Here is a 24,247-nt window from a genome sequence, read left to right as displayed (position 1 = left end):
ACATGTATAAAGGCATAAATTAGCATGAACATACTTTATATACAGAGATACGAAAAATTGGCTCTCTATGTGTAATAAGAATTGTAATGCATTCCACTGCTGTCATGTATTTATAAAAAAAATAAAATGAATAAAAGGAAAAAAAGTGCAATACAACCTTGTGTGATAGAAATGAACCTTGTGATGATATAATGTTCTGAATTTTAAACCTTCTCAAGTGATAAAATTGCACAGAACTAAATTCACAGACACACAAATTAATACAACTACAGTTTCACAAGATGTTACCATTGAGGGAATCTGGGTAAAGAGTATCCCCCTGCATTACTTCTTAAAACTACACATAGATCTACAGTGATCTCAATATAAAACTTTTGATTGAGAAAATAACACTAGTTTACATGCCGGATTTTTAAAATCTAAGTTAAAGAATGCCATTTATACCATATGTCATTGTAAACTCACCAAAATTGGGAGGGATGCAGACACACGGCAAGGTAGCATCTGGATTGATGCCCTCATTCCCCACAACGGCCAGGTAATCCATCTCAACATGGCTACTGGCCATGCTGGTTTCTCCTGGTGGCAGAACTGCTATAGGTGCTGCTATGTCAGGCTGGGCAGGTGGCATGACATTGTTGGTACTTTCCACACCTCCGCTGAAAATGCAGGATACTATAGTGAGACCAGGAAGTGGGCTCTCTGGCAGGAGACAGGGCTGCAACGAATGTGTGGAGACAATCCTGGGAAGGGATGAAGTCTCCTGGTGATCAGGCTGCTGTAGTTCAAGGCATGCTTCAGGCTGATTAGATGCTCCTACAGGTTCCTCCTGGGCACAGTTCGCCCAGTTTTCCATTGGCACGGATGTGCTGCAGTTTCCCTGTCCATGGAAGAATAGAGAATGGGTTTAAGATCTTTCCTTCAGTACATAGGCTTTAATTTCTCCACAAGACACACAATCAAAACTTCCTTGTGTGAATCCACGTGACGTCTAAAATGATACCAACGCAGTATAAACAACTGTGAGTAAAAATGAGAATTAAAAAGTTGGTAGAAACATTCATGCCTATATTCCTTTGTCACATCATTTTCTACTGTTAAGGGCATATGCCAGATTTACAATATATGGATTTTATTCCCCCTTAACACTACATTTTAATTACATTTTATACATGATGATTCTTTTTTCTTTTTCTTTTTTTTTTGTTTATCTTTTAGTTGTTGATGGACCTTTATTTTGTTTATATGTAGTGCTGAGAATCAAACTCAGTGCCTCACACGTGCTAGGCAAGCGCTCTTCCACTGAGCCCCAGCCCCAGACCAATACATGATGATTATTAATGTAAAAATACTCAGTGTCACTGAGTTTGACACTCAGTGTCAAACCTAAACTTCAGCTTTCTTTCAACAGAGTTTTCGTCCCCCATGTGCTGCTGAAGTATAAATAAGCCTTGCTAATCTCACAATTACTAGTCCTTATCACTTCTGGCTGACAGAGGTTTGCCAAAGTTGTAAAATGTTCTTAAAATACTTACACACTTTTGCATTGGTGATTTCTCCCAAGACTGCTGCATTTTTGAAATGATTCCACAAAGCTGGTTAACCTGCCTATTTGTGTTTTCAATAAGTTCTTGCAAACCCTATTAAAATTTAAAAAAATTAGTAATTCCTATTTCAAAAGGAAAGTCAAATGTGTGAAAATGCCATTAAGCCAAATTTAACTGCTAGGTACAGCTAAAGTCGTCTAGTCATCAAAAACATAGTGTTTCCTACTTGAGGCCTGATTGTGGGTGACACGGAGCCCACCTGGCTGAAACAAGGAGCCTCCACTGCCACTATACCACTATAGCCCATGCAGACACTGGAAGAAGCAGCTCCAGTGCTGTAGGTAAATGTGTCACAGCCCCTCTACACCATGGATGTGGCCATTTCACATCGAGGAAAGTGCTATTTTAAGGAAAGAAGTGTTCATATCTACTAAAAGTCCAAAAAGTCACCATCCACACAAGGACTTAAGAACTAAAAGCAGCAAGCATTCCATAAAGAACCAAATATAACAGATGTGACTTTTGGCTTCACAGTACTTTAAAATCATGCAGTAAACAATTAATCTTATAAAACCACTGAGTACATGTCCCCTATGTGCCCATCAGTATGTGATGACACAAATACACAGAAATTTCAGGCAAGACCACACTTAAATAAAAGGCCAGAAACATTTCCTCAGTCATTCATTCAAATAAACATAAAAAAGAAAATTTTATCTCAGTATTTCAGACAATTACATTTAAGAGAAATCTTAATACCTCGCAGTAGTGCTGAAGTTCCCTAAGTTGATGTCGAGGATTTCCGTCATAGAAAGCTCCAGATACATTGCTCCCCTATGAATATTGCAAAACAAATTGTCAACGCTTAACATCACTAGGAGCCAAATTAAGCCCCAGAAAACAATAACACTTTAAATAGTTACCCATTTTAATTACTTTTACTTTTTACCTATGTTCGAAAGGATTTTGGAAGTCTAATAATATAAAGCAGAAATAAAGTAAGACCAATATCCACATTGTTATGAAAATGAAAAAGAAAACACTGATTAATAAGGGATTAAGGAGCACATACTCTGTAATCCCAGAAACTCAGGAGGCTGAGGCAGGAGGATCAAGAGTTCAAAGCCAGCCTCAGCAAATGCAAAGCACTAAGCAACTCAGTGAGACCTGTCTCTAAATAAAATACAAAATAGGGCTGGGGGTGTGGCTCTGTGGTTGAGTGCCCCTGAGTTCAATCCCTGGTAGCAAATAAATAAATAATAAAGACTAAATGAAAGAATTTATTACATAAGAACCAAGGTTTTAAAAAAGCTACTGAATATCAGTATAACAGTTTTTAATATGTATAGATACAGAAATGTAGATTTATATGTATGCATGGATCAGGATATACAGGTTTATTTCCAACCTCTGTGCTCACAATGGTATAAGAGCAGCAATGAACACACATACTATCCAGATCTTGGTTTCTAAATACTATTCTCCAGTGAAATAAACCAAGGTTCCTTCAAAAAAAGTAAATTTCAGGGCTAGGATAGAGAAAGTTCAGATGAGCCTAGAACATCTTATGATTTCAGAAAATAAGAAAGTACTCAAGTAAAGGGGGGATGGGGAGTCAGATGTGTGGCACATGCCCATAATCCCAATGACTTGGGAGGCTGAAGTAGGAGGATTGCAAATTTGAGGCCAGCCTCAGCTACTTAGCCCTAAGCAACGTAGCAAGACCCTGACTCAAAAATAAAAAGGGCTGGGGATGTGGCTCAGTGGTTTAGCACACCTGAGTTCAGTCCCCAGTACCACCCCCTAAAAAAGGATGGGAGTAGGAGCCAAATGGAAGACTCTTCCAATGGCCAAAGCTGGAAATTTTAATCAAAAATAAATAATGGTGGGCTGGGGTTGTGGCTCAGTGGTAGAGCACCTGTCTCACATGTGTGAGGCACTGGGTTTGATTCTCAGCACTGCATACAAATAAATGAATAAAATAAAGGTCCATCAACAATTTTTAAAAATTTTTTTTAATATTTATTTTTTTAGTTTTCAGTGGACACAACATCTTTGTTTGCATGTGGTGCTGAGGATCGAACCCGGGCCGCACGCATGCCAGGCAAGCGCACTACCGCTTGAGCCACATCCCCAGCCCCATCAACAATTAAAAAAAAAAAAAAATTTAAATATCCTTGCACATGTGGGGTACTGGGTTTGATCCTCAGCACTACATAAAAATAAATAAATAAAGATACTGTGTCCATCTACACCTAAAAAAACATTTTTAAAAAAGTGTCAAGGTTCTGAAAGACAGGGAAAGAATAAGGAACTGTGACAGACTGGGAGAAGCTAATTTCACTACTAAATTCAAGAGATATGAGGAGAATGGCAAATTCAAACACAAACATTGACTGTGCCAATGTCAACTCCCTAGTTTTGATTACTGTACAATTACCATAATTTTATGTTGTACAGGTAAATTAAAATTAAGGGAAGCCATGTGAAGAGTATACATGAAAACTCTGTAATATTTTTATAACTCTTCTAAAAATTATTTCAAAATTAGGAAAGCCAAAGAAATAGGGTTTGAAATTGGTGTCAATTGGGCTGGGGATGTAGCTCAATGGCAGAACACTTGACTAGCATGTGGCAGGCTCCGGGTTCTATCCCCAGCACTTGAAAGAAAATGCTATGAATTTCCTTTTAGATAAGGAAAGAGGGAAACAAATAGTAAGAAATCATTGCAAATGAAAAGAAGCATACAAATTCAGGAGAATATTTCCTTGAGCATCTGTTCAGAGTAAGTACACAGTTATATGAAGACTGAAAAAAAAATCTGAATCATTTTCTTGGTAAGTGTGAATGTATTTTGCAATTAGCAACACTACACAAGTTTTCAAAGTCTATAGACTCATTAATGACACTTCCACCTTGTTCAGAGTCAGGTACTGTACTCATGTTCTTGTCTAAGGAAGCCTTATTAATAAACCAAGAGCAAAGATAAAAGAATAAACTGAACAAAACGCTCAAGACTTCTCTTTCATTTTCATGAAGCACCAAAGCCCTATTCGTGATATCAAAGGACTTCCACCCATTGTATACATTATGACTACACAAAAAGATGTACTTGCAGAACTGTGTTCATTTTCATCAAGTTTACTCCCTTCTATACTGCAGGGCACAAAGGCTAGTCCTCTAGTAATCTATCACCATTACCTCTTTCAAAGCAAGTACTTCCAACCATGAACAAAGAACTAAATGTTTCATGGTTTTTGATTTTCAAATAATCCAACAGTGACACTCCGTGGACAAGATAGGAAACACTTGAGCACTTGTTTTTCTTGATAAATTAATCTCTAAATCACTTTAAGTCCTTTTTTGGGATAAAACAGGGTATAAATAAGTAAATAAATGGCAAGTAACCATTACATTTAATTATTATTTTTAAAAAACATTTATTTTTTAGTTATAGGTGGAAATAACATCTTCAGTTTATTTTTATATGGTGCTTAGGATCAAACCCAGTGCCTCACGCATGCTAGGCGAGCACTCTACCTCTGAGTTACAACCACAGCCCTACATTTAATTATAATAACTTTTTATTCTAAGGATGAAATATGGACTATCAGGATAATTTAAATGCAAACATACTGAATAGTCATCAACCTATTTGTTCCAAAACACATGATTACAAATGACCTAAGGGCTGTGGTCGTGGCTCAGTGGTACAGCACTTGCCTAGCATGTGTGAGGCTCTGGGTTCGATCCTCAGCGCCACATAAAAATAAATAAAATAAAGGCATTTTTATCCATCTACAACAAAAAGAAATTTTTTTAAATGACCTGAATTCTCCCTGAATTGCACACTTATCAGACAGCCAAAATTATATGACATTATAATACAGACCAATAATTATAAATACAATACTACCTTCATACCCTTGTATAGTGCTTCATGCTCTCAAATGTGCTTTCAGATGATTGTATCCAAAACCATGACACTTGGTAGACAATTAACATTATCCCCAAAGATTAAAATATTGGGGTTGATCAAAGTTGAGAATTTCCTTACCACTTACATGACGTTAATACCCATATCCTTATGTAAGTAAGTGCATTTTCTTTTAATCCCAATTATATAGTTTAATGACCTATTGTATTTGACTTCAGAGATCAAATAGTAGAATATAATGAAAATGTGAAAAATATAACTACTCTAGAAAACTGTTTGGCACTTTCTTAAAAAGTTAAACTGTCTTCTACTCCATGACCCAGTATTTCTACTCCTGAGTATTCATTCTAATTAAACATAAACATATGTTCACAAAGAGATTTCCATAAGCATGTTCATAGCCACTTTACTCATAACAGCCAAAAACTGGAAACAACCCAAATATCCATCAGAAGGAAAATAGATAAACAAATTATGGACATCCATACAATAAAATACCAATGAGCAATAAATATGAAATATTGATATTATAAAATAAATCTCCAAAATATCATTCTAAGGAAAAGAAACTGAAACACAAAATATATAATTCTATCTGTGCAGCATGCTCCATTTGTACAATTATGTTTATATGAAGTTGCAGAACAAGCAAAATTAAGGTAGGATGGGAAAACCACCAAAATAATATTTCCACTAAGGTTAGAGAAGATGGAAACTTCCTAGGAAGGTGTATGAGGGAACTTTCTGGGCTGATGGAAATGTTCATTATCTTGATAGAGAGATATGGTACAAATATTTATAGAACTTATTGAACTGCACATTTAAGACCTGTGCGTTTCATTGGATAAAATTTAAAAAGAAATACAGCAAAATGAGAAAAACAAAGATTTTCACTTTAGTGTACAAACCATATTATTCTCTCTTGGAGTAGATGATCGTCCTCTTTTCTGCAATGGCATAAAATCCAGCCCCACTGAGTTAGCACCGTATCTTTTTAAATTTGCTGGACGATTCATTAGTGAAAATGCTTGTTCACCTGGGACTACAGCACCTTCAATACCTGAAAAGCAATGCATAAAAAGGTCACTTCACACTTAGCCTACACAACTTTAATGTTGATATGCTCTGAGAAAACCACCTCAAACAAGAGTTCTGATTGGATTTTAGAGGGTGACAAAACAAGAATTCTTCCATGAGCAATTCAGAGTAAGTATTTTAAAACTGAAGGGCTACATTGTCCATGCCCAGGAATGTAAATCAAAACCCAATGCAATTCCCAAATGTGAAGTGAATGCTTAACAACTTAGAAATCCCCAGAGTGAGTGCTGGGACAAGTGAACAACAGAATACCATTGCTAACTGCTTTTGTAAAGGAGCTCAAAATGGGTGTGTGTGTGTGTGTGTGTGTGTGTGTGTGTGTGTGTGTGTGTGTCTGTGTTGCTAGAGATCAAACTCAGGGCCTTGTGCCTGCAAGGCAAGCACTCTACCCAGTGAGCTACATCCCCAGCCCATCAAAAGGGCTCTTGACCTGGGGAGGAAGCATGCCTCTAAAAGGAGCACCAGGAGTCAGCTCTGGATTGGGCCCCACCACTGCCACCGTGTGGAGGAGAGAGACCCCTACAGACACTGCCTCCTCACCTGCAAGTGCAAACCTGTTCAGAGCAGCTTAAAGAAAACTTCACCTCTAAAATTATAATTGCCTTATTAGACTGTACATTAAACCCACATAAATGGATGTGAAATACAAGCCAAAAAGTTTAGAATTCTGAGATTCACTTATGGGTCTGAGTTATTTAACCATGGAGCCAGAACAAGACACTGACCACAACAATATTGATCTTGTACTAGAAATTCTATTTGAACACCTTACATCACAGATACTGGGAGGGGGCACATTAATCAATATCACATATATCTACAAGAATGGGATCCTAATTAGAATAAGTTACATTCCATTTGTGTATAATACGTCAAAACACACTCTACTGACATATATATCTAAAAACAACAAAAAGCCAATTCACTCTAGGCAGGATGGCGCACACCTGTAATCCCAGTGGCTCCAGAGGCTGAGGCAGAAAAATCACAAGTTCAAAGCCAGTCTCAGAAACTGAGCAAGGCCCTAAGCAACTCAATGAGGCTCTGTCTCTAAATAAAATACAAAAAAGGGCTGGGGATGTGGCTCAGTGGTTAAGCACCCCTGGGTTCAATCCCTGGTACAAAAAAAAAAGGTAATTCACTTTATCCATCCAGAGCAGCAGTGAGAGACAACTTAAGGGATTCAGGTTTCATTGCTTTTGTGTTTCCCCTTCATTTTACCATGGAGACACTAATGACCAAAGACCCAAAGGAGAGAAACCAACAGGAGATAAAGGAGACGGGAGAGTTAATCCCAGGTCAAATGAATGCAACCTAATGTTTGTTGTATGAAAATTCCAAGGTACTTCCACCAAATTTTATTTTTTAAACTGTCTATTTTCTTCTGACTATAATAGTAATACAAGCTGGGGCTGGGGCTGTAGCTCAACGGTAGAGCACTTACCTCGCATATGTAAGGCACTGGGTTCAATTCTTAGCACCACATAAAAAATAAATAAGCAAAATCAGATATTGTGTCTATCTACAACTAAAAAAATATTTTTTAGAAATATTTTTAGGGCTTTTTTAGGGCTGGAGATGTGGCTCAGTGGTTAAGCGTCCCTGGATGAACCTCACAACCATAAAAAACTTAAGTAAAAGACAGACACAAGCCAGGCATGTTGGTGCATGCCTGTAATTCCAGTGACTTGGTAAGCTGAGAGTTCGAGGCCAGCCTCAGCAATTTAGCAAGACCCTGTGTCAAATAAAAAAAAAAAAAAAAAGCACTGGCACCCTGGGTTCAATTCTCAGTACTAAAAAAAAGAAGAAGAAGAAAACAACAAAAGAGAAAATATAGTGATGATTCAATTCATGTAAAGCAAAAAACAGGCAAAAGTATTCTATGGCTGGAGAAGTCAAAATCATGGTTACCTTGCAAGAGGGTCAGTGACTGTAAAGTGATGGAAATAGATTTTGGGGAACTCACTTTTCCTGGTGTGGATACTTTATCATTTGAAAATTATCTAAGCTGTATGTTTATGGTGCATGCATATCGTGTATGTAATCAACATCTATAAAAAGTTTAACGGAAAACTTCAGCTCCTTATAAAACATTCAGAATCTAAATAGGGAAGTAATCTGTCACCAATAAATATTGTAAACCTTAGATTATTTCCTTCTTTTTTTCTTATAAAATTTAAATCATAACATACATATGTTCTGAGCAATTTTGCATGTCACTTATAATTTTTAAAGTATTTTTAAACGCCTTCATAGTATTTTTACATATGCCCCTAGGTTATATTATCTGTTTTCTATTGACATTTACATGGCTTCTAATTTTAACTATTTTGATGTAATGATGTATACAATTCAAATGGAAATATTTCTGCACATTTCTGAATAGTTCCTTATAATCTGTATCTAGGAAAATCATTGAGTCAAAGGTTATAAGCATTTGGAGGATTTCTAATAGGTGCTGCCAAAATGTCCAAAAAAGATACACCCATTTGCATTCCAAGAAGCCTGAAAATGTAATGGTTTGTCTCCATTTTCACTAAAGTGAATTAAATTTTTAAATTGCTAATTTGATAATGAAGGTTTAAGTTTGTATACCATTTTAATTTGCATATCTCTCATTATGAATTCAGCTGAATATTTTTCAGGTGTTTTCTATCCATTAATATTTCTTGTTCCATGAATTGATATTTTTCATATCTTCCTCTCATTGCCTAATTGGGGCTTCAGTGTTTCCCATCTAATATGTATGAGGCCTTGAGATTATTATCTTTAGGATAATAATCCTTGAAAATGTATAATTGCAGCAAACACTTTTCTCAGGTGGTAGTATGATTTTGGAGTCCAATTTTTTTTTAAGAAAGGGCTTTTTTTGGTGATTTTTGTTTGTTGTTTTAGTTATTAATGAACCTTTATTTATTTATTTGCTTAAACGTAGTACTGAGGATTGAACCCAGTGCCTCACACGTTAGGCAAGCACTCTACCACTGAGCCACAAAACCCCAGCCCAGCTTCTTTGTTTTTATTTCATCACATTCATTAATATTTGTAGTGATTTCTTTAATTGCTCTTATATTGAATCTTTCACTAGGATTAGACAAATATTCAACTGTTTTATAGTTTTTCCATATTTCTCCTTATTAGTATTCAACCCTTTAATCCATCTCAAAATTATTTAACTATGTGATGTGAAATAAACTCTAAGAGGCTGCCCCAACCCCGTAGCATAGCATCTGTCACAGCATGATTTAGCCTCCATCTTTTCCATGTTAGTGTATTATAGTACATTAACTAAAAATTTTTTATTCTGATTATGAACTTTCCATTGAATTAAATCTGGCTCCCTATTTCAGAGCTAGTATCACAATATTTTAATAATTGTACCTTTAAAATATTTTATTATTTAATATGGTAAATCAACATCTGTCCCAGGTTTTTTCTAAGTTTTCTTAAGTTGTATAAAATATTTTTTCACATCCAATAATAATTTGCATCTTTCCACTTGAGCCTCATTTTATGACTCTTGGTACTCAACATTTCTTTCCTACAAGTTCTGCTATTTTTTGTTAATTCCTTTAGATATTTCTTGTAATTATTATCAGTGGAGTATATTTTTTCCTAAATATTTTCTAACTGCTTGAATATGGTATAAGAAAGCTATTTGTTCCAATAACTTAAAAATTAAGGGGCTAGTGTTATAGCTCAGTGGTAGAGTGCTTGCTTAGCACATATGAGGCACTGGGTTCGGTCCTCAGCACCATATAAAAATAAATAAAATAAAGGTACTGTGTCCATCTACATCAAAAAAAATTTTTTTTTAATTAACTAAATAAATTGCTGGGTATGCAGCCCAGGGGCAGAGTGTTTGCCTAGTGTGTAAGAGGCCATGAGTTGAATCCCCAGCACCACCAAAAAAAAAAAAAAAAAAAAAAATTAGATAAATTGACTCAAGAAGAAACAGAAGGGCTGGGGTTGTGGCTCAGAGATACAACACTTGCCTAGTATGCGTGAGGCACTGGATTTGATCCCCAGCACCACATAAAAATAAATAAACAAAAAAAATAGGTACTGTGCCCATCTATAACAAAAAAAAATATATTAAAAAAAAGAAGAAACAGAAGGAGTGGTATTGTAGCTCAGTGGTAGAGCACATGCCTAGCATGTGTGAGGCACTGGGTGATCCTCAGTACAGCATAAAAATAAATAAAATAAAGGTATTGTGTCCATTTACAACTAAAAAAAAATTTTTAAAGAAGAAACAGAGAATCTCAACAGACCAGAGCTACCAGAATAAAGTTCACAAAAAAATATTTAAGCCAAGAACCCTGAAACCAGACAAGTTACTCACAAGCAGCTAAAAGAGCTAATCCATCTACGTAGCAAAATAGTGAAAAAATTTATGCATAGAGACGAAAAGCCAATCAGGCCCAGTAACAGCTGATTGTTCAGACCAGAATTTTAAGTCAACTTTAAATTTACCTAAAGTATACAGAATCCTGCCAGGTGTGGTGGCACAGACCTGTTAATCCCAGCAGCTTAGGAGGCTGAGGCAGAAGGATCGAGTTCAAACCCAGCCTCAGCAACTTAACAAGACCCTAAGAAACTTTTCAAGACCTTGTCTCTAAATAAAATATTAAAAAAGAAGGGCCAGGGATGTGGCTCAGTGCTTCAGCACCTCAATACTGAAAAAAAGAAGAATCCAGAATCATAATATAAATTTAAATGTTAATCTAAAGAGGACAGATCGTTAGAAAAAGGAAATAACCTTAGACAACAAATTTAAAATTCACAATTGGCCTAAAAGTAGTCATCAATTTAAAAAGCATTCAACCATAATATATCAAATAAACTTAATTTCAATAACCTTACTTTAACTTCCTATTTCATCACTGTAAGACTATAAAAGCAGTAGTTAATATAAGTAATAAGAATTATTTCTCCCTGTATAAGTTTATATCAGACTGAATGATTCACTGACAGTCAAAAATTTAATACTGCAACCCAAACAATCAAATCATTATTAAACATACTATTAACCCAACACAGGTATGCATCAGGGAAAGAGTTTAAAAAGCAAAAGCAACTTGGCAAACATAAACCCCATCTTTTTACCAAAAACATCACCTCTAACATCACCAGTATTAGAGGCACTGACTGTCCAGTGATATATGTTTAATGGCCACAATATCCTGATCATGCAAAGGTAGCTTCAACAGAAGAAATCTGCCGGGTTTCTGTTCATAACTAAAAGGCTCAGGTGTCACTCCAGGTAAACTGGGCTGACTGGCTGTGCAAAATAACCAACCAAGAGACACAAATACCTTTTTCTTTGGGATCGCTGTGATGGCTCCTCTGACCTTAAGGGTCTGCAGAAAGAGAGAGAGCGAGAGCACGCACTGACCCCTTTTATTGAGGAGAAGCTATTCAAATGAGGCAAGGGGTCAGGTTTCAGGGGGCTGAGTCTATCTTCAAGATGTCCACTGTCAGCAGGTTGACTGACATCTAGGTAGGCCACACCCAAGGGCAAGTAAGAGAAGGGGACACACACAAGGCACTTCCATGGAACATTCTATCCTAAACAGGGCAAGGGGTTATATTACAAAGGAACAGGTGAGCACAGCTCCACCCATGGGGCTGTAGCAAGACACGCTCAGGCACGAAGACAGTCACTCCAATCCTAGAAGAGCGGAGCAGTCTAGCAGCATGGGTGCCTGATGCCACATGGCCCAGCAGGGGAGTTAACTCAGTCAAGGTTGGTCTCCCACGGAAATCAATGTAATACATTATGTTAATAGAATGGGGGGAGAAACTCCATCATTATCTCAATTGATACAGTAAACCATTTGACAAAATCTAATACCATTTCAAGACAAAAAATTTCAGAAAACTAGAAATAAAAGGAAAATTCCATAACCAAATAAAGAGTAGCTATGGAAAACACATAAGCAACATCATACTCAATGATAAGACTGAAAGTTTTCCCCCTAAGATTAGGAACAAAACAAGGATGCCTGCTTTCATTACCACTATCCAACATTGTGCTGAAAGTTCTTGCCAGAGCTATAAGGCAATAAAAAGAAGTAAAAAGCTATCCAACTTGGAAAGGAAAAAGTAGAACTATTTCTATTCAGAGGTTACATCATCCTGTGTACAGCAAATCCCAAAGAATCCAAAAGAAGGCTACTAGAGCTAATATAACAATTCAGCAAAGTTTAAGGGTACAGGATCAACACACAAAAATCAGTTGTGTTTCTACAAACCAATAATGAATAATCAAACAAAAGGGGAGTTTAAAAAGCAATTCCATTTATAATAGCATCTAAAAAAAATTAAATCCTTAGAAATAAACCTAACTGGGCTGGGGCTGGGGCTGGGGCTAGGGCTCAGCGGTAGTATACTTGCCTGGCATGCATGAGGCACTGGGTTCGATTCTCAGCACCACATATAAATAAACAAAATAAAAAGGTCTATCAATGACTAAAAAATATATATTAAAAAAGAAAAAAAAAAAGAAACCTAACCAAGGAGGGAAAACAATTATACTCTGAAAACTACAAAACATTGCTAAAGGAAATGAAAGACCTAAGTAAATGGAAATACAACCTAAGATTTAAACCAAAAACTCAAAATAATCCAAAGTCAATGCAATGACTATGAAAATCTCAACAGCCTTTTTCACCAAGATGGAAAAGTCAATCCTCAAATTTATATGGCATTGCCAGGAGGCCTTAACAGCCAAAAAAATCTTGGAAAAAAAATGAATAAAGTCAGAAGACTCATATTTCTTGACTTAACTACTTACTACAAAGCTACAATAATCAGAACAGTGTAGTACTGACATAAAAGCATACATATAAACCAGTGGAATAGAATAGAGAGACTTGAAATAAACCCTTAATCGATTTTCAACAAGGGTGCCAGTCCGTTTAATTGTGAAAGAACACTCTTTTCAACAAACGGTGCCAGGGAAACTAGATATACACATACAAAAGACGAAAGTTGGACCATTATCTTAATATACAAAAATTAATTCAAAATGGATCAAAGACCTAAATGTAAGAGCTAAAACTGTAGAACTCTTAAAATATAGAGAAAAATCTTCATGAATTGGATTTGGCAACAATATCATGGATAGGACACTAAAAACACAAACAACAAAAGTAAAAACAGCAAAATTGAACTTATCAACATTAAGAACTTTTTTTTTTTTTTCCCAGAACTAGGGATTGAACCTAGGGACACTACCACTGAGCTACATTCCCCAGCCTTTTTCTTTGTTTGTTTGTTTGATTTTGAGAGAGGATCTCATTTAATTGCCTAGACTATCCCTCAAACTTGTGATCCTCCTGCCTTAGCCATCCACATAGCTGGGATTACATGTGTGTGCCATCATACTCAGCAACATTAAGAATGCTAGTGCATCAAAGAATACTATCAAGAATGCAGAGCTGGCACAAGGCTATGGGTTCAATCCCCAGCACCACAAAAAAAAAAAAAAAAAAAGAATGCAGGGCTGGGATTATAGCTCAGTGGTAGAGCGCTTGCTTGCCTAGCATGTGTGAGGCACTGGGTTCAATTCTCAGCACCACATATAAGTAAATAAAATAAAGGTCCATCGACAACTATTTTTAAAAAAGAAGCCAGGTGTGGTGGGGGGATGACTGTAATCCCAGTGACTCGGAAGGCTGAGGCCAGAGAATCACAAGTTCAGACGTCAGCCTCAGTAATTTAGCGAGACCCTGAGTAACTTAGCAAGACCCTGTCTCAAAATTAAAAATAAAAAGAGCTGAGGATGAGGCTAGGGTGGGAGCTCAGTGGTAAAGTACTTGCCTAGCATGTGAGAGGCACTGGGTTCAATCCTTAGCACCGCAAAAATATAAACAAATAAAATAAAGGTATTGTGTCCATCTACAACTAAAAATAAATTATAAAAAAAAGGGCCGAGAGGTTGGGGGTTGTAGCTCAGTGGTAGTGCACTTGCCTTGCATGCATGAGGCCCTGGGTTCGATCCTCAGCACCACATAAATAAATAAATAAATAAATAAACCATGTCCATCTACAACTAAAATTTAAAAAAAAAAAAAAAAGGATGAGGATGTAGCTCATTGGTAAAGTGCCCTAGGTTTAATCCTTAGTACCAAACAAACAAACAAAAGAAGCAAAAAAAAAAAAAAAAAAAAAAAACAACCTACAGAATGGCAGAAAATATTTGCAAATCATATATCTTATAAAGGATTACTATGGGGGGGGGCTGGGGTTGTGGCTCAGTGGCAAAGCACTTGCCTAGCATGTTTGAGGCACTGGGTTCAATTCTCAGCACTATATAAATAAATAAAATAAAGGTCCATTGGCAACTAAAAAATTTTTTTGAAAAAGATTAATATCTAATATATAAAGGCCTAAAATTCAACAACAAAAAACAAACAACCCAATTCAAAAATAGGCAAAGAACTTCAGAAATAGATACCTCTCCAAAGAAGATACAAAACCATCCAAAAAGCACATGAAAAGATGTTTAGTATCATTACTCATTAGGAAAATGCAAATCAAAATCACAATAAGAAACCACTTTACATCTACTAGGATGGCTATCATGAAAAAAATGAAAAATAACCAATGTTGATGAGCATACAGAAAAATTATGAATTGCTGGTGGGAATGTAAAATGCTGCAGGTGCTAAAGAAAACAGAATGGAAGTTCCTTTAAAGTTTAAACAGAAGAGGGGCTGGGTTGTGGCTCAGTGGTAGAGCGCTCGCCTAGCATGTGTAAGGCCCTGGATTCGATCCTCAGCACCACATAAATAAAGATATTGTGTCCAACTACAACTAAAAAAATAAATATATTTTTTAAAAAAGTTTAAACAGAAGAAAGAAGGAAGTGGGGAAGGGATCAGCTATCATAAAGATACAGGAAAGATCAGTAGAGTAGATATAGGAGAACAAGAGAGGGGAAAGGGGAAGAGAAATGAAAAAAATGAAACCCTAACTCAACTGCCTAGGTACTGGAATGCAAATAAGAATTCATCAGATAGGACCTAGAAAGCTTCAGCAAATTCAGTCGGTGTGCATGGAATGCCATAGGGGAATAGATCAGTCCTAAAGATAGATGTAAAAGCTGCAATGGAAGGAAGATAGTTCGAGAGAAGAAGATTCTGGAAGTTCATGTTGACAAAGGCATGAAAAGATGGACAGAAGATAATATTCCATGGTAAAGGAGACCAAGAGCCAGGACTGGAACCAGGAGATATTATCATTGGGTTAGATCAGAAGGACCATGCTGTTTTTACTCAACAAGGAGAAGAAGACATTTTCATGTGTATGGACATACAGCTGGTGGAAGCATTATGTGGTTTCCAGGAGCCAATATCTACTCTTGATAATCGAACCATAGTCATCACCTCTCATCCAGGTCAGATTGTCAAGCATGGAGATATAAAGTGTGTGCTAAATGAAGGTATGCCAATTTATCATAGACCATATGAAAAGGGCCACCTAATCATCGAGTTTAAGGTAAACTTTCCTGAAATGGCTTTCTGTCTCCTGACAAACTCTCTTTGCTGGAAAAACTCCTACCTGAGAGGAAGGAAGTAGAAGAGACTGATGAAATGGATCAGGTAGAACTGGTGGACTTTGATCCAAATCAAGAAAGACGGTGCCATTGTAATGGAGAAGCATATGAGGATGATGAACATCATCCCAGAGGTGGTGTTCAGTGTTAAACCTCTTAATGGGGCCAGTGAATAACACTCACTGCAGGCATTTTACATGCAGTAGTGAATGAGTGAAGGACTATAATCATAATATGCTCACTACTTGCTATTGTTTTGTTTCAATATTAAATTATAGTGGTGTTTCAAAAGTTAAATGAAGAATAAATGCAAATATAAAAGCTCTGACTTTGCTCAGTATGTATGATGACTTCAGTGTGTAAGAAGCTGTTTGATACCTGTAAAAACTACTTTTAAAAAAGTTCCCCTAGCATCTGTTAGGCCAGAGTGTTGGGGATGCATCCCAGTGGTATAGCACTTGCCTAGTGCTCCTTTAAAAAAAAAAAAAAGTTAAAAATTAAACAAGGGCGGGCTGGAGTTGTGGCTCAGCTGTGGAGCACTTGCCTGGCATGCTCGAGGCCCTGGGTTCGATCCCCAGCACCACATAAAAATAAGTAAAATAAAGGCATTGTGTCCAAGTACAACTAAAAAATAAATATTTAAAAATATATATTGTTAAAAAAAATTAAACAGGGGGCTGGGGTTGTGGCTCAGTGGTAGAGTGCTTGCCTGGCACATGTGAGATACTGGGTTTGATCCTCAGCACCACATAAAAATAAACAAATAAAATAAAGTTATGCTATCCATCTAAAATTTAAAAAAAAATTTAAATAAACAGAATGATCATACAATCCTGCAATTTCACTTCTAGGTACATGCCCAAAAGAAGTGAAGGAAGGAACATGCACAGATATTTGTATACCACTGTCCAGAGCAGCATATTAACAATAGCCAAAAGGTGGAAATGACCCAAATTTTCACCAACAGGTGAACTAATCAACAAATGTGGTATATACATACAATGGAAATATTATTCAGTCTTAAAAATTGCCAGGCATGGTGACACACACCTGTAATCCTAACAACTTAGGAGTGTGAGGCAGGAGGATTTCAAATTGGAGGTTAGCCTCAGCAACTTAATGAGATCCTGTCTCAAAATAAAAGATAAAAAGGCAGGAGGTATAACCCAGTGGTAAAGTGCCCCTGGACTCAATCTCCAGTACAAAACAAAAGGAATGAAATTCTGGTACATACTACATGCTACAACATGGATAGATTTGAAAACATGCTAAGTAAAATAATCTACACACATAAGGACAAATATTGTATGAATCTGCTTATATGAGGTACCTGGAATTAGGCAAATTCATAGAGGCAGAAGGTAGATTAGAGGCTACCAGGGGCTGAGGAAAGAGGAGTTACAGATTTTTTTATATATATATATTTTTTTAGTTATAGATGGGCACAATACCTTTATTTTATGTGGTGCTGAGAATTGAAGCCAGTGCCTCACATATGCTAGGCAAACACTCTACCACTGAGGCATATCCCTGTCCAATAGATACAGATTTTATGTTGAAAATGATGGAAAGGTTTTTTAAAAAACATTTATTTTTTAGTTGTAGATAGACACAATGCCTTTATTTTATTTTTATTTTTTTAATTATTTGTAGTTGTAGATTGACAGAATGCCTTTATTTTATTTGTTTATTTTTATGCGGTGCTGCGGATCAAACCAAGTCCCTCATGCATGCTAGGCAAGCGCTCTGCCACTGAGCTATAGCCCCAGTCCTATTTTATTTTTATGTGGTGCTGAGGATCAAACCCAGGGCCTCACGAATGCTAGGCCAGCGGTCTTCCTCAAAACCACAACCCCAACCCCTTGTGAATGTATTTTATGACACTGAATTATCCACATACAAAGGGTTAAAACGTTTAATATTATACACACACACACACACACACACACACACACACACAAAATATAAAAGAATACTTAGCTACTTTTTGTGAAATTACCTATTTTTAAGTGGTCTTTTTTAATTTTTTTTTTTTTAGTTTTCAATGAACTTTATTTTATTTATTTATATTCAGTGCTGAGAATCAAACCCAGTGCCTCACAGATGCTAAACAAGTTCTCTACCACTGAGCCACAGCCCCAGCCCTGAAATTACCTATTCTGAGTTTTGTGCCAGGCAGATTAAAGAGGTTGGACCATAAATACTTCTCTGAAACCTCCTTTTTGTTAAACATGTATTGGTCTTCCCAAATCAATACTTTTAAATATACTACAGTCACTTTAACAACTCTTTAGTTTTCTCTTATGTAGATAAGCCATGATTTATTTAACCAGTCCCTAATGCATAGATATTCAAGTAACATTTAAAGTTTTGCTTTTGCAGAAAATACTACTTCAGTCTTGCACTTCTGCAAGTAGTTCGATGGGATATATTCCCAGAGGTAAAAACAATGGGTCAAAGGGTAGCCACATTTGAAAATTTTTTTCCTTTGGTTTTTCCTTTAGTTTTTAGTTCTTTCCCTCTAAGGAGAGCTACTGGAGTTAGCTGATGTTCTATTACACAGTTAGGAAATATCCAGCTGATCCCACATAGTTGCATTTTGTTTTGTTTTGGCCGGAGGTACCAGGGATTAAACTCAGGGGCACACGCCCATGGAGCCACATCCCCAGCCCTCTTTTGTATTTACTAAAAACAGGGTCTCACTGAGTTGCTTAGCACCTCGCTTTTGCTGAGGCTTGCTTTGAACTCGTCATCCTCCTGCCTCAGCCTCCTGAGCCGCTGTGATTACAGGCATGCACCGACACACCCAGTTTCCCCACATAGTTTTCAAACCAGAACTGATAAATGGAATTAAAAGACTTTCTGGGATCAGTTAGAACACGGATCAACAAACCATAGCCTGGGGACCAAATGCACCTTGCTGCCTGCTTTTATAGGCCATAAGCTAAAAATGTTGTTGTTTTACATTTTTAAGTAACTGAAAGAAAAAAAAAATCAGGGAAAATATATAAGAAAAAAAAATTTTAAAGAGATAGAGAGAGAGAGAGAGAGAGAGAGAGAGGATTTTTTAATATTTATTTTGCAGTTTTCGGTGGACACAACATCTTTATTTTTTATTTTATGTGGTGCTGAGGATCGAACCCAGCACCCCTGCGCATGCCAGGCAAGCACATTACCGCTTGAACCACATCCCCAGCCCAAGAAAATTTTATAAGAAATTCAATCATTTTACTGAAATAGAGCCACACATGTTTACATATCAGCTGCCATTGTAATAGCAGGATTAAATGTTTAAGGTCTTGACCTTATAGCCTGCAAAGCCTAAAGTATTCACTGTCTGGCCCTTTAAAAAAAAAAAAAGTGTGCCAACCTCCAACCTGAGCAACATTTTAAAGAGCAGAACCTAGTTCTCTAGGTAAAGGGCAAAGAAAAAATCGTCACCTAGCCGTTGAAGAAATATTGTAAGAAGTTGCTTGGTTTTCTGGATAATTTAGAATGCAAATAGTTTTGCATTTTCTTCATTACTGTGGTAGGGTGGTAGGGAAGCAACAACTGGAAGAACAAGTAGCCACAGCAAGTAGCTACAGGACTCCACTTTTTCTGGACTCTTTTGGATGCTAATGTAAAGAGTATTGTGTTTTTAATTTCAAATTCCAATTGCTTATTGCTGGTACATAATAAAGTGATTGGCTTTTGTATATCAACCTTATTTCATGACAATAATAATCACATATTAGTTCCAGGAGATCTATGTCAATTCCTTGACATTTTCTACCTAGACAATCATGTCATCTACTCCATTGGATTCTTGACCCAAACTATTTTTCCTGTAATTTCAGCTTTTTACTTTTGTTTCTCCACCAGTTATAATCATGGTTGCCAACTATAAATAATTTTTCAGAGACAGAGAATATCGTCTCCCCATTTTTTCTGAGACTATCACTTAATAGAGTAAAAAGGACAAAGGAAGACATGGAAAAGTTAAAATAAAGAGAAAATGCAAGCACGAGTAAACACTGTGATATTACCAGGAAGTTTGGCCTCCTTGTCCTAACTAAGTAACGTAAAGGTTATAGAAATATTTAACTGACTTACTAGAAATGGAGACCAGACAGCAAAATTTCACCCAGAGGCCAAGGTGCCCTGACCCCGATGCTCAGCCCCCAGCCTCAACCTGCATTGCAGTCCTCATACCAGTGTCGGATGTGAGAGCCTGTGATTAAGTAAGAAATCAAGCCTCACTGGAGACAGAGGTTCAAGCAAAGTCTGGACAACCACTTTTCTAGAACAGAAAGGAAACTCATGCATCAGAAAAGGTGACTAATGGGGCTGGAATTATGGCTCAGTGGTAGAGTGCTTGCCTATCTTGCACGAAGCACTGGGTTTGATCCTCAGCACCACATAAATGTAAAGATATTGCGTCCACCTAAAACTTAAAAATAAATATTTTTTAAAAAAAAGAAAAGGTGACTAGTAAGCATACCAAAAGAATATGGCTGCACAAATACCAGAATCTGATCAGATAAAACAGTTTAGGGAATTCCTTGAAATCTGCGATAAACTTAAGAAACATTCTTTTTGGACTGTGTAAAAGACTTCACAAGAAGAGAAGTAAAACCTGAAGAGACCACCTATTCAGAACATTGCTTACAAAAATATTTTAAAATGAGAGGCTGAGGCTGTAGCTCAGTGGAAGAGTGCTTGCCTAGCACGTGTAAGACACTGGGTTCGATCCTCAGCACCACATAAAAATAAATAAAATAAAGGTACTGTGTCCATTCACAACTAAAAATATTTTTTGAGAGAATTTTTAATATTTATTTTTTAGTTCTCGGCGGACACAACATCTTTGTTGGTATGTGGTGCTGAGGATCGAACCCAGGCCGCACGCATGCCACTTGAGCCACATCCCCAGCCCCTAAAAATATTTTTTTTAAAAAAGAAATATTTTAAAATGACACAAATAATACCCATGAGATTTCAGGAATATCATATTCAGCAGAATGATGCCCTGGCAACCAAAGCAGGACTCCTCCGTCAACCATGATAGAGAAATCCTGCTGGATGGACTTTCAATGAAAGATTGCCAACAGCTATTGCACTGGAAATGAGGATTCATCTGATGGAATCCTCCGAAAGCAGTAGGCACCATGTTAAACCATCTGTCATGACTCTTTGGCAATGGAAACTAATGACAAAACAACAGAAGATCTTATTGTTCAGAGACAATAATAAGATACATTTGTTGAGGCCTTAAGATTCAGCAGCTTGGTCATTTGATTAGAAAAATAAACCATTGTATCCTCCACTGTGATTGTTAATTTTAAAGCAAAATATATGTCTAATCATGTATGATAGAAAAAAATTACTAAAATAAGTTGAAATATCACTAAAAAAATTACCATATGCCATTTGGGATGGCTGCTGATAGTTATCATCATGGCTTTGAAAACTTGGTTGTATCGACGATGTGTCATCAGTGGATGTGTCTGGAGCAATCTCTGTTTCAGAATCCTCTATTACCACTACATCACCATCATCATCATCATCATCATCATCATCATCATCATCATCAACATTGTTCTCATTCTCATCTTCAATAGTAATAATAATATAATCTAAGAATAAACAAAGAGAAAGTTTAAATTAGATATCACATTAAATAAGTTATGGGTGTTTAAAAAACTTATTTTAGCTGGAAAATTGTATGAAGTCTTTTTATATCTGTAACCATTAAAAGTTAGCTAGCAAACCATTTAGTATGAAGTTTTGAGACATATATGTATGTATGTATGTATGTATACACATTTAGAGGATTGTTTTCTAGTACTTCCAATTTTGTAGAGCAATACATTTTTTTTGAGGGGGGGTACCAGGGATTGTACCCAGGGGTGCTTAACCACTGAGCCACATCCCCAGCCCTTTTTAATATTTTATTTAGAGACAGGGTCTCACTAAGTTGTTTAGGGCATCCCTAAATTGTTGAGACTGGCTTTGAACTTGTGATACTCCTGCCTCAGCCTCCCAAGCTGATGAGATTACAGGCCAGCTGCTGGGATTATAGGCATGTGCCACCGTGCCCAGTGAGCAATACATTTCTACACTGAAGCAATAAATTTCTTCTAATTTTAGAAATATGCTGGCCCAGTGGCACACATCCATAATCCCAGCTACTCAGGAGACTAAGGCAGGAGGATCACAAATTTGAGGCCAGCCTGGGCAAGTTAGGGAGACCCTGTCTCAAAATAAAAAATAAAAAGGGCTGGAGATACAGCTCAGTGGTAGACCACCCCTGGGTTCAATCCTGATGGGAGGGAGGAATGTCACCATTTGTTCCATGCTACAATGCGTTCCTTCAGTGATTTGCTTTTAACTCTTAAATGATGAAACTGATGTTACATGGCCACACTTATGCTGACCATGAATTTCAAATTTTGTTCTCTAAAAAATAATACTTGTGGGGCTGGGATTATGGTTCAGTGGTAGAGGGCTTGCCTACCATGTATGAGGCACTGGGTTTGATCCTCAGCACCACATAAAAAAGTAAATAAATAAAATAAAGTTATTAAAATAATAATAATACTTGTGATGATTAAAATGTAAAAATAGGGCTGGGGTTGTAGCTCAGTGGCAAAGCATTTGCCTTCCACATGTGAGGTGCTGGATTTGATCCTCAGCACCACATAAAAATAAGTAAAATAAAGGTATTATGTCCAAAAAAAAATTTTGTGTCTAAAAAAATTTTTTGTGTCTAAAAGTTTTTTTAAAGAAATGTAGAAATAAAGTACAAAAGTAAATGTTATGAAGTAAATTAAATTCAAGCTGAATCTCACAAAATGTGAAATAAGTAGCCACAATGGAATTAGATGGAAAAATATCAACTTAGTACACCATTTTAGTGGATATGAAAAACAACACATTATGCAGAGTGTCTAATATCTAAATGGCCTTTCTTATTTCTTAGAGTTGGCCAAAAAAGAATATATAAGTGTAAACTATTTACTCAAAGATAACGTTTTTTGGTTTCATCATAACTTGGATTCCTATATTTCAAATAGATCAAAAGAGATGAATAAAGTCATCAGTTAGACAGAGGTGCATATGGTGGTGTACAAATGGTACTAAATTAGGAATTATGAAGGTTCCAGATCAGATTTTAAAGTTATACAAAAGTATGACTTTTGGGACAGATACATCAACTCTTTTGCCTCTGTTTTCTCATCTATAAAATGTGTAGCTGGGGGGCTGGGGTTGTGGCTCAGTGGTAACGCGCTTGCCTAGCATGCATGAGGCACTAGGTTCGATTCTCAGCACCACATACAAATAAATAAAATAAAGGCCCATCAACAACTAAAAAATATTTTTTAAAAATGTGTAGCTGTGTTTTAAAAGTCACTCCAAATACTAATATTCTTCTTGGAAAAAAATTAGAAACTATCAAATAATCTAAACAAAAGGATTAAGTAAAAATTAAATAAATTATAGTATATAATTAATGAGAAGCATGTTTTTTAAAAAAAATGCTTGTAAAATATTAGATATGCTTGTAAAATAATGTTAAGGAAGGGGAAAGGATTCAAAACAGAAAAATGCATCATACTACTCACTTTGAAAGCCACAGAAAACATATCAAAGATTATTTGGGTGACTATTTCTAAGTAGCAAAATAATTATCTTATTAGACCTCCCTGTCAAAATCTACAGTAAACTTTAGGTTTTACCATCAGAAGAAAATAAAAAATGTTATTGAAATTGTATTAAGACAAATTTTGGATATTAATGAATTTTCACATTTGAACTAGTAAAGCTATTGACAACTTCACTAAGGTTTTTCAGTAAATGTGTAAAACTCCATTTAATCATTTAGGTATATACACAGCCTTCATAATGAAATTTTAAAAGACATACAACATTTAGAAGTTTTTTTTTTTTTTTCCTTTTTAAGAACATGTTCCCAAAGTGCAAGCTATTCACTTGCCATCAGTTTATCCCTTAAGGCATAGTGCACAACTAGGAGTGGAAAAGGCATTTAGCCCCAGGACCTCTTACGGAAAAAGGGAGCTGCTTACAACAGCCAGACTGCTCCAATTTAAAAAAGCA

The 24,247-nt window shown here is 36.3% G+C and overlaps 1 protein-coding gene and 2 pseudogenes across 1 annotated transcript in view; 2 read left to right on the top strand and 1 right to left on the bottom strand.

The window, feature by feature from the left end:
- Positions 1–856, bottom strand: part of Bend2 (BEN domain containing 2) — a 34,796-nt gene extending 33,940 nt beyond the window's left edge. Inside the window, exon 1 of the mRNA XM_077793667.1 lies at positions 466–856. Coding sequence (XP_077649793.1) covers positions 466–856 — 391 coding nt within the window. The remainder of the gene's footprint in view (positions 1–465) is intronic.
- A 14,718-nt stretch (positions 857–15,574) lies between these two features.
- Positions 15,575–16,307, top strand: LOC113188442 (dnaJ homolog subfamily A member 1 pseudogene; annotated as a pseudogene).
- Positions 16,308–20,639: 4,332 nt separating this feature from the next.
- LOC113188441 (mitochondrial import inner membrane translocase subunit Tim9-like) lies at positions 20,640–21,194 on the top strand (annotated as a pseudogene).
- The last annotated feature ends 3,053 nt before the right edge of the window (positions 21,195–24,247 follow it).

The sequence above is a fragment of the Urocitellus parryii genome, chromosome X (genome assembly GCF_045843805.1).
Source record: "Urocitellus parryii isolate mUroPar1 chromosome X, mUroPar1.hap1, whole genome shotgun sequence".
In the NCBI taxonomy this organism is placed as follows: domain Eukaryota; kingdom Metazoa; phylum Chordata; class Mammalia; order Rodentia; family Sciuridae; genus Urocitellus; species Urocitellus parryii.
Note: the sequence above shows the minus strand (reverse complement) of the source record. Positions and strands in the feature narration are given on the sequence as shown.